Source organism: Macrobrachium rosenbergii, chromosome 3, assembly GCF_040412425.1.
Source record: "Macrobrachium rosenbergii isolate ZJJX-2024 chromosome 3, ASM4041242v1, whole genome shotgun sequence".
In the NCBI taxonomy this organism is placed as follows: Eukaryota; Metazoa; Arthropoda; class Malacostraca; order Decapoda; family Palaemonidae; genus Macrobrachium; species Macrobrachium rosenbergii.
The window spans coordinates 46644085-46663482 of NC_089743.1; the positions used below are offsets into that span (position 1 = coordinate 46644085).

A 19398-nucleotide genomic window follows, 5' to 3' on the forward strand; every position below is an offset into this window, starting at 1 on the left:
CAACATGGCAGGAACACAAAGTAACTCATCTGCCACCAGAGGACCAGCGGAGCCTGGATGCACAGACTGTTAGCTGGAGGATATGGTATATTCCGCAGTGTCATAAAGTTCATGCAGATTTACATAAGAATATTGTGTAGAATGGTAATGTTAAAGTTTATATTTTTCCCAACAGGTTGATAATGTTCCAAAGAAGGAAGATGAACCCAGCGAAGTAAATGAAGTGGGTGAAGATTTGAAAGATACTGAGGGGAAGAAAGTCACTGTTGCCGGAGAGCAGTTTGTACATAAGCCTGCAGAAAATTTAGCCCAGAAACTGCAGGTACAGTATTTGATACTTGAGTATTAGTTGAGAAAATGTCTTGATTTAGAGAATACTGTATTGGTGTTAGCTTAGCTAGGGAATTGTTTGCACTTTAACCATATTCAGAATACCACAGGGAATAATTATATGGCCTTGAACTTTGCATCATTATCGCTATCATTTTTAATTGAAAATAATGGAAACATAATTTGTAGTTTGTCATTGTCTCTTTTGTGATATTTAGCTAAGTTATAAGCAAAATTGTATGAAGATGAATGAGTCTCATATTTCTTCCCTAATTTTCCTTGTCTAATTGTAGTATTAACCGTTAAGGGATGGGCTAATTATGTATCATGCAACCCCCCCAGACTGGGCAAGCTTTAAGGTGGGCCAATTTAAGAAAAAATACATCAGTGGAAAGCGGAAGATATGCAAATGCACATGGTGTAAGAAAAAAAATTCTAAAAATTTTCCCCACCTTCCACGGGAAGTGGAAAGTGACTATTTACAACCCTTTGTGGGGCCTCTTTCACAAAACACTCGTAAATTTTACCCAGGGCCATTTCTAGCTTCGTGGGGCCCCTAGGCAAGATGCTGTTTGGGGGGCCCTAGATAGATAGGTAGGTGCTTCATATATCCTCGAGGGGTTTGTCAAACTGTAATGAAGCGATTCCTAGCGCTTTAGATGGTCTACTAAGATGCAAGAAACTATTACACTTCACATTTATTTATTTCACATCTATTTCAAAGTGCAAAGATAATAAAAAAAACCAACACTTAAAATAATGCTTAATTAACATCACAGTCACACACTTACCAGAAAAAACAACTAATAATTCACAGTAACAATGTATTGTCCTCAAAATGTGTCTGGCTTTTTTTATTTGCAAAGTCATTTTGTATTTGACACCTGTCACCTCATTTGATGATAATTATTGCAAGACCAGTGAGTCGATCCTGTCCCATGGAAGACCTTAGATAGGTCTTGATGAGCTTCAGCTTTGAGAAGCTCCTCTCTGCTGAGGCCACAGTCACAGGCAGAGTGCAGGCGATTCTCAGGGCAACCCACAGATTGGGATACAGTTCCTCCAAATGTTTTTTGTGGATAAAGGTGAGGAGCTGAAGAGCAGTCATGTCATCTGAGGGTAACCTTGGCAAGTTTTTGACTTCCACAGCCAGTTCCTTTCCATCAATGTCACTTTCATTTCCAGTGCCTAATGTCATGCAGAGGTTGTCACACTGGTTGCTCAATGCCTGATCATCCAGTTTTTGGAAATTGAGCAGCACTCCAAATCTGTCTCTCACTTCACCCAGTGTTTTAAACCTGTCAGTTAAGGATTCAATGGCTGTGTCAACAACAACATTAAAGAATGTTGCTTCTAGCCTCTTCATGGCATCTGCATTGATCCTTCTCCTGCTTCATAATCTGTATCTTTTACAGCCTTCCTTTTCTTTCTGGTCTTTTTCTTGAACGGCAAGTCCATATTTTCATCTGACTTGGTTAGGTATGATGATGAAATATTAGTGCGCTGGAAGCCAAGACAGGTATCTAAGTGACTGGCCTTATAGCCTGCATTATAATTAGCAACTGCTTGTGCAGCAGCAACGTCCAGCATCTGTTTGGTAATATTTTTATGTTTTGGACAATATCTCCACAGTCTTGAGTGGAGAGACTCATTTCTGTTCTCTTGTGCCAGGACCCATCAAATGAGACATCCAATATGTAATAAGTCTCTCCTAGGTGCAATACCATTTTTATCAATATAATGATTGACAAGTTCTATGGTATTTATAAGTAAACTTCTCACTTTTGCTACAACCAATTCAGTAATGTGTTGAGCATATCTTCCGTAAGTTTTATTACTAATTTTCCCTAAACTCAAGCACCCAATCACTTTTGAAAACCCATTGTAGCCTAACCCCAACAACATTGTTACATAAACAACCATAGAAGTTAAAGGTAAAATGCTTGATTTACATATATCATTGTCATCATCATTTATAATAATTTCACACCCTCTGCACATAAAAATGGAACAGTCAAGTATTTTTCACGTCAATATCAGAATTTTCACGTCAATATGGACAGGCCATTTTTCTAAACACACCTTCAATATAATCACATTTCATAATACAGTACTTCCCACTGGTTGCATCAACAGGCTTTCCACTGAATACGATTTATGTTCTAAAGAAGAACGTTTTATGGATGGACTTTCACAGGATTTTCTTTTCAGTTTCAAGTTTTTGCCTGAATGCTTCACCTGCTAAATGTGCACCCTTTCTGTTGTTTCACTTGTTTCCCTGGCCTAGGCATCTTGGAACAACTGTATAACGAATCGAACTAAGTAGTATCACCTGGAAAAGTGAAGGAATATAATAAAATCCTTGAATTCAGTCATTCATGGTTCCTCAGACTAAATGTAAACAAACTCTCATCAGTCTCATGGAGACATTGATTTGAAACGACGTGCGATACAAAATAGTTGCTTGGCAACTACCCGCCTTTGGTATGAAATGACTCGAGGACAAACGTTTATCTATCCGAGAAACATAAACATGGCAAGAAACCACGAAAGAATTAGAAAATCCGAAAGTAATAAAGAAATTGCGATCTGTAATGTTTTGACAGAAGTCAAGAACGACCACGTGGCATTTAAATGGAGTGTGGTATTTTAACATGAGCGTGAGCAAACGCGCTAAAACCCACCGAAACTGAAAGTACAGTGTCTATAGTATACTATGGGTTGCTTATCTAGATTTCGGTTTGACGACCATTTTTACCTAAAATATAGGGTTTAGGGTCCCTTAACGGGAATGATGGGTCTAACTAATTATATAGCACAGAAATCTGTAGTGTCAACAATTGCAATTAATTACACAAATGTTAATAAATGAAAATTGTCATAGGTATACATATAATATAAGGTGCACATGAAAAAATCTTAAATTTTCAAATTTTAAATTTGAAAATTAAAAATTTTCAAAGGGAATCGGGGGCCCCTGAGTGGCTTGGGAAATTTAAATTTTTCAAGCTACCCCGGGGCCCCCCTGGTGGCTTGGGGGCCCTAGGCAGTCGCCTAGTCCACCTATAGCTAGAAATGGCACTGATTTTACCAAGTTATACATGTTTTTTCTAATAATTTAGTTTATTTTATTTTGTAAATTATAATTACAGCTCACACAAAATCATAACAGAAAGGAAATAAAATCAGTAATATTCTGAGCATTTATTGTAAGATATGTACGTAAATTTACTGAGATTGGGACATGCAGTAACTTTTTTGGGATTTATACATGTTTTTTCTAATATTTCTTTGCAAAATTACAATTATAACTGACATCATATCATCAAAGATAAGAACTAAAACTAACAGCAATCCCTGGGTATATTTATGAGCAAATAAATAAAAAGATGTCATGGGAGAGAAAGGAGCAAGACATTCCCCCTTCAAGGCAAGAACAATACTAAATTCCATGAGACACCCATGACTAAGCTGAGCTGAATTCTTTAGTTGCCACAATTCATTTATGGGCCATCGAAGTATTGGAAACTTTCCCGCTCAATACAGCCAAATCGAATGGTGCGTAATATTAATATTTCTCAGAGGAGATCCGTTCACCACCCAAAACCTGTTTTAGATCCTCTATTGAGGGGATATGTCCATTAAAGGTTAAGTCAGAAGTTAGTATTAAAAATAAATGTACTAAAAGTGCTAAAAGTGTTACTAAAATTCCTGCCTCTAAATAAATTCACTAGCAATTATTTCTGCCATCATGATTGGAAACTTTTAGTTGGTAAATCATTGTAAACTCCAGTCCAAGGAATTTTATGGTAAAGACATGGTACCTAGGGTACTATACAGTTTTAGGATTGTTGTATACTTATTCAAAATAATTCTGCAAGTCTCTCCCTGTAGAACTCATTTACCGGACAGGGAATTGCATTTTTATCTGTAGATTATTATTATTATTAATCATATGGATATCATTATAGTAAAGAACGGCAAGAAAAAACTTCTTTAAGAAAAGTCTACAAAACATTTTGAAAAATTTGCCTTTATTTTTCCAGGAAGAAGAGTCAAGGATACTCAAGTTTGAGTTCAAAAATCAAGCATGGTTACTAGCAAATATTTAACATTTATTATCAAGATTACTTGCAGAATAACTGTTGTTGAAAACACATTGATATAAGAAGAAAACATCTTTTACAAAATTTTGTAATGGAACATACAGTAGGCTAGTCATACATGGGCAGGATGTCAGCCAACTTGCATAGATAAAATTGAAATCGGGCATATGCACAGTGTTGATTATTAATTTGCACAAGGATATCAGTTTAAGTAACTGGCAAAAGATTACACACAAAATCTAACAGATGTGTAACAGTAATTTTCTTTATTTGACAATAGTACTCAAAATATATTTTTATTTTGTATCTAGCATGTTTTACAGAAATATCCAAAGTAAATTAGGTTAAATGATTTAAAAATATAAAAAAATAAACTTCATTATGATACCCTTCATAAAAAGTTATATGACATTATGCATAAAAAATTCTACATGTATCAGTATTGTAATTGTTACAAAGATTAATAGTTTCCTCTCACAGATCTGTGTCTACAATAGCACTTAGGTGAAAGCAATAACTTTTAAAAAAGTTTATAGTAACTTCTTTCAGTTTAGTAAGATATAGCTACAGCATCTTGTAAAACAAAAAATATTCTTGAAAAGGGGAAGTCATTTAAAGATGTTTACTTGCATTAGGTTTGATTTTATTAGCATGTTTGCATGCCAATTTGTATGGTACACTTAAAAAATGAATACAAAGACCATCTTTTCAGCATGATGCCACAACCTGATTTTCCAAAAAGCAAGTAAAGCAAATAAAATTGCTAGCTGTGAGAATGTATGTCTGTTGTCAGAAATGAGTCTGAATCCACTCCCCTTGTCTTGACATAGTTAGGTTCTAAAGACCATGTCTTTTGGACTGGTAGGCATCTCTCCGAAGGTATCATGGAGGGCATATCCTTCGGAGTGATTACAGCGTGCTTAGTCTTTCCCACTGTCTCTGCCCCATACTGCAGACAGCTTATGGTCATGATTAGTTCTTGTCTTATATTGTGTAGGTGAGTTATAACAGAGTATCCTGTTTGAGAGCTGTAGTTAGTGGTTGCAACTCCCTCTGCATTTTTTAGAATAGAGAGGAGGATGGAGATAGGTAGCAATTGTACTTACTGATCTATTTTCATTATACTTTAAATGTTATTAACAAGTTCCTCTAATTCTGGTGTGCAGTTCTTTGGTTATTGCAAGCTGTCTGCCAGTATGACAATACCTTGCTCTAATTAGTGAGTTTGTGTCAGACAAAAGGTTTATATACCTTATAGGAATAAACTGCAAATTTTCTTGTAAATTGCATTTTTCCTACTTACATAAACCTCCTTTCTTGTAGTGAATGCCCCACCTCTAACCAGCCCTACACTTGTTCCCCATAGCTGAAGGAAAATTGAGAGATCCGTTAGGGATTACCATGCATACCTGTAACTAACAAGTTTCCAGTCCCAATAACTGAACTAGCTTGCTCTTTGAAGATACTTTTATATAAGATGAAGGTTTGCAGAAAATGCAGTTCACTTTATAGCAAAAAATTGCAGTTTTTCTCCTAGATTTCCATATAACCTTGCATGGTACCAGTTTTAAGTCTACAGAATATTTTTACATGTATTCATTGAAGATGTTCATCCATATTCATTTTCTCTCTTTTAATCTTTTGTCAGGTTGAAAAGCTAAGGGAAAAAATTGCTGCTCAGAGAGAAAAACGTCGTATCAAGGAGAAACTGAAGAAGGTTAAGACACTTGGTGAATCTGACAGTGAAGAGGAATCAGCATCTGCTTGGGTGAATAAGTCCCGTAAACTTAGCAAAGAGAAAGCTCTGGCTGAACAAAAGGTAAAGTTTTCAGGTGGTGGCCAGTAATGAAATTTACAAATGGTGAATAGGAATTTACCTTTATGAATTTAGTAGTACAGCACAGCACAGCACTTGTAATTACATCTAAGAAAGGCATACAGTAAAAATATTTGAATTTTTATATCTTGTAACAGAGTACTGTAATAAGAATTTACCACTGTTTTACAACAAAGCTATCAATTGTGGCCCAGGTGACCCAAGAAATACATTCTTATGTCTTGTAGACATGAGAATGAGAAAAACTAAGAGTGGCCATTCACTCATACTTGACTTCAGCCCATCAGTAGGTAATAACTACACTCCTCATTGTTCATGTGTCTGTTGTGTTGCCAGTGCAGCTATGAGGATATCCCCAACTTTTGCATTCACAGTTTGATAAAATCTATATTATTGTTCATATTGATTTACCAATTTCAGTATATCATGATATTAGTTCCTTTGTCTATGTTTTCTTCGAACATGTTTGTTAATGACCACCATTACCTAAAAAAAATGTAATAATCACATTTACCAAAGGCATGGTGTAGTGTGCTTCTTTTTATAGTATCTTGACTTTATTTTTGCATTGTGTATGCAAATTTTGCTCTTTTCTTGCTATTTGTATATAATTCAGTCACTATTGAATGAGGTGGAGCGTAGTTAGTGCTAAGAGGTGAGTTCATCAGGTCACCCTCTTAATTGTTGTATGAAAATTACTGATGTTAGCATTGATTCACTTATCTTCTGTTCTTATAATCGTGTTTTATGTTTATCTGTTAATGTGGGAGAATAGTATGTGATAGTATCAGTTAGGTTCCTTTGGGCACTGGAAGTTGGAAGACCCAAGCCTGCTTGGATGAGGGCTATGAGATGGGAGGCTGGAGATCTGTAGCAGATAAAAACACAGGAAAGACACGAGTTGTAGAATTTTAGAGGCCCTTTACATTGCAAGCCATTGGGATGATGATAATGAATTGTATTTCTGCCAGATATCAGTTATGTGTTGCTCTGCTGCCTAGAATTGGTATCAGTAATGTTTTCTTGTCTTTGTGCAATATATGTACAGTAACTGTTTCTAGTTATATTGTATGCACTGTAACTGTGTCTAGTTATATTGTGTTACTGCTAATGTATTGCTTGATTATTGGAATAATAAAAGGATTTTGACAAAGGAAAAATCTATTTCTGGGGAGGGGCCCGTGTCACCCGGTGAAATAATCCATTCAGCACTTATTTCTAGGTAATTCCATTGCTAGATACCAGAGAAAAGCTAAATGTAAAGCTGGGGTTACTACCCCAGAGCGAGCTCAAGAAATGGAGTCGTATATGGTAAAGGGTGAGATTGTCACAATCACGGGACCCTGCCCTATAAAGATTCCCAATGTCAAAAGTCCCAACGAGAGGTGTCGATACAAGCCCAAGCACTACTCATGGACTGTACACAAGGCAACACTAGTCGCATTCCATTGTAGCACGCGATTTCGTTCACACGTAATTTCGTTGTGATCCTTATTTTGTGCTCTATTTTGGCATTTTTATGGCATCCTCATGCAAGGTTCTTCTTCAACAACTTGAGTACCAGTGTTTTATTGTTTTTAGGCGATTGAGGCTCCTTATTTTCCTTTAGTTTAATAATTAAAGGGATTTATAACGCCCGTCGATCTCCTCCCACGGCGTCTCTTGACCTCTCTTGGTCTTGGGTCGGCATGTTTGTTTTGTGTTATTTATTAGTATACCTTTTTGTTTGGGATATTTCCCCAATTAATGATTCCTAACTTTAGTGGGTTTGATTAATTTTATGTTTGTTATGTACCCCTTTACTACGAGAAGTGCTGTTTAGCGTTTAGGCTACGAGCTACCCCCTCGGGCCCATTCGCTTTTTATCATGGCTTCATTACAAGAGTGATGTTTAGCGTTTGGGCCTCCCCCCTGGTGTCGGAATAGTCCTTAGACGGAGCGTCATTCAGGTAGTCTTGTGACCTTTTCCTGGACCTGGAAGTAGGTCTGTTTGCAACCCAATTCAGCCACAAACTATCAAGCTGTCACGACTGGTATAAACTCAGCCTGCATCAGCCCCCTCAAAGTTCTGATGCCCTGGCTTTGTGGTCTTTGTGAATCTTACAGTTTAGGAGGAAACTGATATTGGTCCTGTTATTACTGGTTTCCTAAAATCAGTCAAGGGATCCTGCTCTACTGCAGTATGGTTCTGCAGTTAAGTAACTAGCACTCTTCACATAGTTTTCGAAGCTACAGTAATGATGCGCCGCATTGGCCCCGAGAAAGTGTTTTGTTGGAACCAGACTCACAGGCTCTTAACTTTCATCCCTAAGGTCTGTGTGTTCGTCTGAGACCAGTACTCCGTCCACATTCGGTTTCCTGGTCTTTGAGTAATGTATCGGAGTTAGCTTCGTAACCAACAATCATCTTGTTCTTACCTTTCCTTGTTGGGGAAGACCCAAAATTTTTAATCAGCTTAGCTTCTAGTGTTAGTTTTCCTGTACTGTCTGCCCTGTCTAGCGGAACCAATCATTTTGGTTTCCCTCATCAGGGTAGTGTTGCGAATTCCTCACCCTAACTTTCTATCTACAGTTGAAAATCCTCAGTTTCGGTGGTCACCTTGGAAAGTACTCCCCTTTTACAAGGTCTGTTTCTGTGCCCAGTTTTCTCCTTACAGGCTTTTTTAGACAGGACCTCGCAATTTTGTCAGATCCTCTCTTTTTAAAAAAGGGGGGGTACTGTCATTGTGTCCGCTATTAGGCAGAAAGTATTTTCTTAATACAAGCCTATTCAGGTTCAATTCTAAGCTCATGATCTTAGACGGTGACCACTTACATTATTTTCATTACATGAATTTAGAGGACCTTACTAATGTTCAGGGTAGAATTCTCCTAGTTTTCAACGTCTCTATTTAAGTCTTTAATAGCATAAGAATGATGTTTATTTCTCTGTTATTATTTCACCGGCTGACAAGGGACCCCGATCCAGAAAAAGGATTTTGACAAAGGAAAATCTATTTCTGGGGGGCCCGTGAAACACCCGGTGACCCACCCCTGTTTTTCATTCTCTCTCTCCATGGTAAACATCATTCTAGTGGGGTGGGTGCTAACACAGGAATGGTTGGGAATAAGACAGTACAAGAGAGTGTAAAAATTGAGAAAGTTATGGTTATTTCCTTTAAATGTCATTTAACACCAATGGCAAAGTATTTGCAGCACTATAGTGTACTGATGAAAATTTTGTACAATCTTCTTTACTGATACATTTCAGTTTGCTATTTCAATTTGCTTAAACTTCTAAGAAGAGGTTAAAACAAACAAGCTAATAGTTGATGAAGATTTTTAATGTTGTAACCACTTGGCATCAGTTGGCCAAGTATTTTTGATCTTGTTGGCATTTTTCCATGAGGATTGTAGATCAGTGTAACCTTAGATAGCTCTTGCTCGTGTCATTGCTAGAAAATTGACTTCACGGAAAGTATGAATGTTTTTAAGTTTGCTCTTATACTTAGATGTACAGTTTTATGCCATTATTTCTACCTTAGATAAAGTCTTTCCTTGCATCTGCCTTGAAATTAATATCCTGTTTAATATATTCCAGAGTAAAATGTTGGAAGAATTGGATGCTCAGTTTGGTATAGGAGCACTGGTAGAACAAGACATGACTGAAGAAAAGATTAAAAAATACAGCCGAAAGGAACTTTCAGGATTGCGTGTGGAACATGATGTTTCCAGGTACGTGAGAATTGTTTAGATTTACTTTATTGAGCTAATTTGACATTTTGAGTGATAACCAACATTTGAACCAGTGAAAGATTTATGACTGATTTATGACCTATAACTGCTGAGTAAATTAGTTGTGCTGTTGTTGACCTGATTTTGGGACTATATTTCTGCAGCGATCAAAATTAATTACCTATTCATTCAACATACTATTGATACCCTTAGTGTTTGATGGTTATTTTCTTTGCTTGCTGTTCCTCCCCCACTAAGCAATCTAATTTCAGTCAGTTACATTCATAGACTCGAGAGTTTGCCTCAGATCTGTTCTTAAAGAAGGGATAAAAGCTGGATCTTTCAGGTCTTAATCATCATTCTTGGCCATATCTAGACCACACAAAAAGTGAGGCAGGTGATTTATAGTCCAAGGCACTACTGATGTCTGTTAGACTAAAAGTTCACTGTCTGAGAACATTCAAAAGACAGTGAATGTGGACTGAACTGAGTGATGGGTTTGTATGAAAAACTAATTTTGTTTTATTAAAAATTAAGTTGTGTTTATTTTCAGATTTGATGAAGGAAGAACAACTATTCTTACTCTAAAGGACAGCAATATCCTTGATAATGAAGAAGATACCTTGGTTAATGTCAACATAATTGATGATGAACGTGTTGAAAAGGTATGTGTTGGAGACTCTTTGTATTCATACTATGACTGATGTAAGAAAACTTTTCATGCTCTCAAATTCATTGATGTTTTAAAAGCAATAAAAAATATGTAAATTTTGTTATTGGCATAAGTAATTCAGGTAGCTACAGTTGAAGGATTAACATTCTTTATGTCATGTAAATTACATGTATGTATTTTTGATAAAATTTGTAACTGTTATAATTAGCCTTTTGTATTTTACCAAATTAGAGCCCAGATGCTTTAGTTCCCTGTTGCAATGAGAACATAAAATGGCAGTTAGCCAGAGGGCTTGTTTGTCTGTGAGCATACCAACCTGTCTGAGCCATCTTCCTGCATTCTTCATGTGTCTGGCCAGCTATTGCCCCATACACTTACTTTAATCTTGAATTATTTATTTATGAGAATTGTCATCCTTATATATTTTCCTTCCTGATGTGTGTGTCTGCTCTTTATGAAGGATAAGAGTTTGGTGTGGATTCTTTATTTTTTTTCCCCCTCTGTGGATGGTGTCCCTGGATGATAGAATAATAAAGAAAATTTGTTCCGACACGATATACAAACCGTTGGTCCTTTACATTAGGAATTACTTTCAGCATAGGCTGGAAATGGCCGTTAAACTCTTGAACAAGGTGGTTAGGCAGTAACTACGCCAGGTAGGCGGGAGTACCCGCCTGCCTGCCTGCCCGGATGTAAACATTCCAGTTTGCTTTCAGCCGTCATGCGTTGCAGATGTGTTTTTGGTTCTCTCTACCTGACTATCGTTAAGCTCTTATTATCCCGGTGGGATCTTTCTGTATTTTGTTTATATATACAGGTAGTGCTCGAGTTACGATGGGGTTAGGTTCCAAAACACCGATCGTTTGTTGAAATAATCGTAACTCAAATATAGCCTAGCCTACACTAGGGTAATCAGTACCATGTATACATATATGGTAGCCTAGCCTACACTACACCGTATACTCTATACATATACAGTATAGTAATTATTGTCAGCTAATTCTGCAGGTTCAATGCAGATTGACTATGATAATTCAGTATAAAGAGAAGTTGAATAAAACTAACAAGAGGTAGGATAGCGTACAGTATGGTAATCGTATACGTAAACAGTAGCTAGTCTACAGTATATTCTATACATATATGGTAGAGTAGTAATTATTAATACCAGCTAATTCTGCAGAATCAATGCAGATTGACTTATGATAATTCAGTATAAAAAGAAATTGAATAACAAGAAAAAGAATCAGACTGTACTGTAAGGGGTACTCACCAAGATCCGGTCCGTCATCGGCACACGTGAAGGGTGTCAGGCTGTTCATGGCTACGTATAACTAAAAATCGGAAGAGGAGGAGGATGATAAAGCTGCAGGATCATCAACTCGCTCCTCTTCAGATAGTATTTCTTCTTCTGTTAGTTCAGGTGTTTCAAAATTAAGAGATGAAGGGGGTCGAAGCTCAAATGTCAGGGTAGGGGTGCGGGTGGGGGTAGGGGAGGCGGAAGACGATGCCACTGGAGTCATTCTCTTAAAGAAGTGTTCCAACGTCGGTTGCATAGTGCACTTTTTTTGTTCTTTGTAAATGACTTGGTAACATGCAACAGCGTCTTGATGTGCTCTCTTAACTTCAGCAAACCGTTCCATGTTCCCATCCACTTCACTCAAAAGTTTCAGTCCATGTTCAAATGAGGCAAAAACCTCTGCCAGTGCTTTTGTCGTAAACTTTCGCTCTGGCTCTTCTTCAATTTCTTCTTCCTTGTCTGCTCTTTTTCTTTCTTCTGCAAGCGCAATTAAATCTTCTGCCGTTAGCTCTACATCTTGCACATCTAAAAGATCTTGGGCATCTTCCTCATCAACTTCTAAATCTAAACTTCTCCCAAGTGTCAAGATCTTTTTATTGATTTCCACAACTTCTTCATCTTTATTGAAACCTTTAAATGAGTTCACACACACTTGTAGCAGATTTTTCCAAACCCCATTCATACATTCTTTCTTTACCTCCTTCCACGCCTTTCCAATGTTCATAATGGAGTTCAGAACACTGAATTCTTTCCAGAAAGTTCTGAGATCTTTCTCCTCATTATCAGTAGCCTGAACAGCCTGAGCAAATGTGTTCCGAAGATAATAGGCCTTGAACGTAGCCACAGCGCCCTGATCCATGGGTTGTATGAGAGAAGTTGTGTTTGGTGGCAGAAACACAACTTTTACGTTCTCGTTAATATCTCCGATGTTCTGAGGGTGGCCGGGAGCATTGTCTAGAATCAGCAGAATTTTGAAGGGGATTTTGTTTTCCCTACAATAATCTTTCACTTCTGGAATAAAGCAAAGCACAAACCAGTCTTTGAAAGCATTGCAGTCAACCATGCTTTCTTATTATGACGGTAATGCACAGGAAGCGTATGCTTGTCGATTCTCTTTAATGCCCTTGGATTTTCGGAGTGATAAACCATGAGTGGCTTAAGTTTATACCCAGCCACATTTCCCCCAAGCAGAAGAGTCAGTCGATCTTTGTATGCCTTAAACCCAGGCATCATTGTTGCTTCTTTCTGGATGTAGGACCGTTGAGGCGTACGCTTCCAATACAGTCCCGTTTTGTCGACATTAAAGATCTGCTCCGGCAAGTACCCTTCATCAATGACGATCTTTTGCAAAACATCCTTGAATTTAGCGGCTCCTTCGGCGTCAGCACTTGCTGCTTTACCGCTAATTTTCACACTATGAAAATTATGACGGTTCTTGAAGCGATGAAACATCCAGCACTTGCTACAAAACTTCTGTTGTGGTTATCATCATAGTTTTTCTTCAGTTCATCGAAAAGCATGTGAGCCTTTGTTTGAATGGTTAAGAGACCGAGTGGCATACGTTTCTGTATCTGTTCCTCCATCCACGTGACCAGTAACTGCTCCATTTCTTCCAAAGGTCCTATCCTCTTCTTTGAAATAAGTGTCGAATGAACTGAAGCAGATGCCCTTATAGCGTTCATTATCTTTTTCTCGTCTTTAAGGATGGTGGATACTGTTGACTGAGATAGATGCTCGTCAAATGCGATTACCATGACTGGCTTTCCAGTGGCACGCTCGTTGATAATTTTCATTTTCTGCTCCAGAGTGATAGACTGCCTCTTCTTTTTCGCACTACCAGCACAAGACACACTTGGGTGTTTGGCAGACATAGTGATACAAACTTGAGTTTTAGAGTTTGGTGTATTTACAAAAGCACAAAAATCGCAAACGAACACTGACCTATTTTAACTTCCGGCACAATGAGAGCAAGTGAGGTCAGCTCATTGAATTAATGTACCTATTCCAGCCTCTCGGGCCAACGTATCGTACACTGTACGCTGCCTGATTTTATGTTGTTGCCTGTGCCAGTCGCCCGCGAAATTTAAAAATACGTATTTTCAAAATATTGTCGTATCGCTATTAATTGCTAACCCCATCGTAAAAGGGAATTATTGTAAGTCGAATCATCGTAACTCAAGCACTACCTGTACGTGTGTTTCATATTATTAATACTAACCCATGATTTTTGATAACCTTGCATAAGCCGTCGTTCCCTGCGCTGTCTCTTGGGTTTGACAGCCAAGGGCGTAATTTGAGAAGCGTAACCAAGTGGTAATGCTTCTCTTCCAGCAGCCCTTTATGTAGATACTAAGGCGCCCCTGTACATTTGGAGATATTAGATTGGGACGTAATATCTTCGCTCCCCTACATTGATTGGGATGTAAGAGTTCGCTTCCCTTCTTGGGCTTCTGCCCTCCATGTATAAGGTGCATCACTACTTCCTTCCTACTTATGCTGAGTGTTGCTTCGCTGCCTGTGCTTGGAGAACTAGGGGCGGGTGGAAAGCTGCGGGCGTCGTCGGTAAGTTCCGCTTCCACGGTGCCCTTGGTGGCCTCCCCTCTGTCCTTTTTCTCTTCCCGTAGGTTCTTCCTTCTCCCCTTAGTAGATCTCACTCCTTCGCCCTCTTCGCTCACTTGTCAGGCAAAGACCACAGGGGCGGGGAGCGATCAGGCGACCTCTTCTAGAGTACCTCCTCTCACTGAGTAGGGCAGTTCCCCTTGTAGCGAGAGGAGTCTCCCTCTACTAATCATCTTTGCTTTTTCTTTCAGGTTGACAGTGAGCATCACAGACACAGCAGTAGTTGGCTGGATATCTCAGAGGATATCACGCATGAAGCAGTCCCGACGCTCATTTAGTGTTGCTTCGGGATCGACCACAGTACCTGATTGGATGACATAGTTCCACATCGGGATCATTCTGACTGTGTTCCCGCCGATGTGGATCGATTGCTGTCATTGCTGGTCTTCATGTATGCTGTTGCACTGCCTCTGGCGTATCTGTGGTCCATCTGCTCCTGCTGTTCCCTGTGTTATGCTCTTGTTAACTCGACGACAGTCTCTGGGCTGCTCTTCCTGGTCTCCTGCCTCAGCTGCCCTGATCGTTCCTGTCGCTGCTGGTGACTTTCATGTGACATTTCTGTCCATTGCAGTAGTTCCTGCTGGTTGTTCCAAGAGGGCCGAGATGGACAGAGAGAGCTCCGAATGAACTTTTTAGGAGTTCAGCTGCCTGGCGTGCTTTGGGTGTCGGTTCCCCGATTCTCTTGTCGTATAACCAGGTAGCCGAGGAGGGTTTCATGGGATCTGTCAAAGTCTCCCTCCAAGAGGAGAGGTACAGGAGTTTCACGCTTCGGAAACAGCGAGGGTCTTCCTCTTCAAGTTGCGATCGCCCTCGTGTTTTCAGAGAACTTTGTGCTGGCGAATCGGCGCGAGGATCCCCGGGACAGGACCGCGGCTCCCCAAATAAATAATCTTCATCACTCACAACCCTTGCAGTTCTCGAGGGGCCGAGAGTGTCGGCGACCGCCGCGGTCCTGGCTTCCGAGAGCATTCTTGACCTGATGAATTTTTTCTTCGAAGGAGTTAATTCAAGTCGAGACACCAAGCTTCTCCCCTGCCTCGACAGAATATTAATTCTTCTTGCCTCGACAGAATATTAATTCTTCTTGCCTCGAAGAGTCTTGCCGACTGCAGTTTTTTGGGCAATTCTGGTGCTACGAAGAAGGACTTTGTCCCAATTCAGATCTCCGGTTTTGTAAGTCCCGAGTTGGCTCGACCCTTAGGAACAAACTTTTACTTGGTTCTGCCTTTCTCTTTCAGAGATTTGCCAGATACTTCGGTAATCAAGGTTCGTACCAGGGCACTGCCTTGTCCTTTGGACAACGGCCAAGACCTTTGGGTTTTAGTCATCTCACCTCGACCTTGAGTTCAAGCCAGCCCCCCTCAACTCCTTAGCTAAGAAGTCCCAGGCTTCAGAAGAAGATTGCAGAACACATAGGCCTCTTCTTCCCTTCTAGGGAAGAAAGGAAGAGAGAAAAGAAGTATTGACTGGAAAGAAGTTCTCCTACTGCTGATGCTTGGATGAAATGATACTTATCGAGTCTCTGGAACTGGCAGCGACATTGCCGAGACCTGGGAATGGATTCCTTCAGGAGAAGTATCCATTTCCCTTAGGTCTCGGCAATTCTTTTCATCGAACTTCCATCCCGCCTCCTCTCCCGTGCTCCCAATTCAGGAAATGCCAGCCCAGCTAGAGCTAATTGTCTCGGTACCCTGTCATCTTGCAGAAGCTTCCCCACGGTGGAGAATGGAAGTCTGCTTCCATTCCTCCGTCCTTCTTTCCTCTTCGAAGTATGAGGAAGGAGTTAGGCTAATGCTTGATTGAAGGAACCTTTGAATATGCTTGCATACTCCCCTCACATCTTGTGTCTACTTACGGATTCACCTATTGAGGAATAGGCGCACACTGGTAAGACCTTGTCTTGAAGGTGTGTGACCGAGATGATTAGTTTTGTGACACTCACTGGTTTCGTTGAACAACAAAACCACAGTAGTGGCATTTGTCGACAAACAGGAGGTAATCGTTTTTTCCTCCTGTTTCATCTATCGACATTTGCAGGTACTCGAGTGTTCTATTGCACACTCGACAGCTCAATTAACCAGATGCATTCCCGGTGGGGATGTATTGGTAGGCAAGCCTGGCCTCAGGTTTGAGTGATCGGGACGGAACGTGCTGCTCACTCTTTTCTTCACGAAGATTCATGCAGAGACTGCTTGACTGAGAAATCCCTACCGTCCTTTTGTTGCCTCCCTGCACAACAAGTTGGTAGTTTTTCTCACTTATTCATACCAGACCAGGGGCCGCTACGGTGAGGCATGCTATCTTTTTTGGAGAAAACTCGATATCTACATTTTTTCCCTCCGTATTTGTCTGTTTCGCTAGGGGTTCACAAGCATTGTTCACCCCGAATTACTTTGCCTTCATCCAACCTGATAACCAAGGCATCGAGAAGAGTTCTGCTTGACCCAGCCTCCTGTAGCAGCTACACAAGAAGCGGTTCTTGAGGCAGTGCATCCCTGTGTGTTCAGGACTGGGAGACCTTCCAGCTTTCCTACAACACTGTCCCGGGGACTGGATCCGTCTTCGCTGATGGTGTCGTTGATGCAACTCCTCCTCGGGTCAGAGTCGCTCTTCAAGTCTGGACTTCCTCGTCTTCTCCACCGAGGGTTGCTCCTCTCCCTTTCATTTATGGAGAACGTAGGCCCTTGCGACCTGGTCTTCTATCTGAAGTAGCCTTCATATCCTCAGTCGAGAGTTAGCCATGGACGAGAAGATTCTTTGGTCGTGCTGTCCCAGGGAACTGTTCCCTGGGTGGCATGTGACTCTTGTTTAGGGTTCCTGTCCGTGCTCTGCACGCGCCTTATGAGAGTCATCGGATAGAGATGTGCCCTCTTAGGACCATATCTCATCTTACTCCAGCCTTGGCGTAGAAGATGGAAGAACAGGGATGGGGATCATACCTCTACTCCTTCTTGGATGTCATAAGTGGACTCCGAATCCATTGGCATCTACTGTCGGGTTCGAGCCCTTCTTGTTCCCCTCCTCCTTGGACTTTGTGTCGATGATCCAGATCATTCGTTACTTTGTCCTATTAGGGAGCTGTGGTACTTTCCGAAAGGCTCGACATTCCTAAGCTGGATGTCGTCAACGTTTTTGCTAGTACTCTCTCTCCCAAGGAAGAAGTGTTTAAGGACACATCTTCCTCTTGGCTCCATGAAGCGATCAAAGGAGGTACTCAGCAGCTGACGACGACAATACTGGTACCTTCCACCCGAGAGCTCACGAAGTCGATGGCTTGATCCATCCCTCGCATTCCGGAAGTTTCTGTCAGTCTGGAAGCAAGACGTGGCCTCATAGACCACACTCTTGTCTTCCTATGGTCTTGCACACAGGCCCTTGGAATCTTTTTTCCTTGGCCCTGTGGTGGCTGCACAACAAGTTGTGTTGTCTTACCCGGCTCCTTCAAGAGGATGAGTAGCATCTCGCCTAAGGTGTTGGTTCTGGAAGTGAGAAGGATTCCGGGAGTGACTGGCCTCGCTTCCTCCTCCTTCCCCGTCCTCCAACTTCTCCTTAGGGATGAGAATAGGACTCGAACCAGTAGCTGCTGGAACTGGCGCTGATGCGGTAAGACTACACATCGAGCACCCGTTCTATTTTTCTTATAGAATCATAGAAGCAATCCCGTTCCTTCCTTTAGCAAGGGGAGGAAGGAGAGACTGGCAATAAGGGAACCCTGTCTCGGCTTTTCCTTACTGCCTTCGACTCTAGATCCTTCCAGCCTATTTCGTAGGAGTTACGTTTCCTCACTCATGCGAAAAGGTCCAGTATCTGACATTTGATCTTGCAGTTCCTACACTCCAATCAATATGTCAGAGGCACAGTACTCCTCCTCGCTCTTTTGAACAGGAGGAGTAGCCCAGGTGTGCAGAACTCCAGTCAGTTCAGGAGACTCCCTCAGATTCGTCCCTCCAACCAGTGAGTCTTCCTAATGTAAAGGACCGACGGTTTGTATGTTGTGTCGGAACAAATCAAAATTTTTGAAAGTAAATTGTATTTTTTGTGACTATACAAACCTGAGGTCCTTTACATTACGTACTATGCCCACCTCATGCCACCCCTCAATCTGAACCTGGACTGAAAGGCAAACTGGAATGTTTACATCCGGGCAGGCGGGTATTCCCGCCTACCTGTTCGTAGTTACTGCCTAACCACCTTGCTCAAGAGTTTAAAGACATTGTGCTTAGTACCATTCTCTTTAGCTCTTGAGTATTTCATAGTGTTCAGTGTGTTTTCTCTTAAATTAGCATCACTTGGGTTTGACAACTGTTGAGTATTGTTTCATGCCATAATTAGTAGTCACACTATATGGCCTACACAACCATGATAAAAATTTGTAATAGAGACATCCTGGTTTGTCCTTTGCATCCATTCCCTTAGGAAATGTGTCTTTTGTATACAGTGTGCTGTAAGCCTCCAGAAAATTTAGAAAATAAATTAAATTTCACAGTATAAAATACATATTGCCACTGATTAAAAAATATTTAAAAAATTTTATTTTGAGGTACAGTAAGTTGAAATTGAAATTGTTATACAGTATATTGAAAAGTTGGTTGAAAATTGTAATAAAAAAAAAAAAAAAAAAATGCAAGTTATACACTATGGGTTCATCATCACTGTAAACAACCTTTTGACAGTTGTCTAGATTCATCAGCTTCACCTTGCATTAATTTTTGCTTCGTATTTAATAACAAATTCTTTTGGCAAATACTCCGAGTCTTAAAATGGTTTCAGTGGTTTCATGTACCTACATTAAAAATTGGGGTCTTGGTAACTGACTTATAACT

At 40.2% G+C, this 19398-nt stretch overlaps 2 protein-coding genes across 2 annotated transcripts in view; one reads left to right on the top strand and one right to left on the bottom strand.

The window, feature by feature from the left end:
• The window catches only part of LOC136851122 (uracil-DNA glycosylase-like), a 190614-nt gene that overhangs the window by 104032 nt on the left and 67184 nt on the right, over positions 1-19398 (bottom strand). The gene's annotated exons all lie outside the window — the stretch shown is intronic.
• Positions 1-19398, top strand: part of LOC136855067 (U4/U6.U5 tri-snRNP-associated protein 1) — a 44033-nt gene that overhangs the window by 18435 nt on the left and 6200 nt on the right. Inside the window, exons 4-7 of the mRNA XM_067131848.1 lie at positions 176-322; positions 6085-6255; positions 9853-9986; positions 10540-10651. Of these exons, the coding sequence (XP_066987949.1) occupies positions 176-322; positions 6085-6255; positions 9853-9986; positions 10540-10651 (564 nt within the window). The remainder of the gene's footprint in view (positions 1-175; positions 323-6084; positions 6256-9852; positions 9987-10539; positions 10652-19398) is intronic.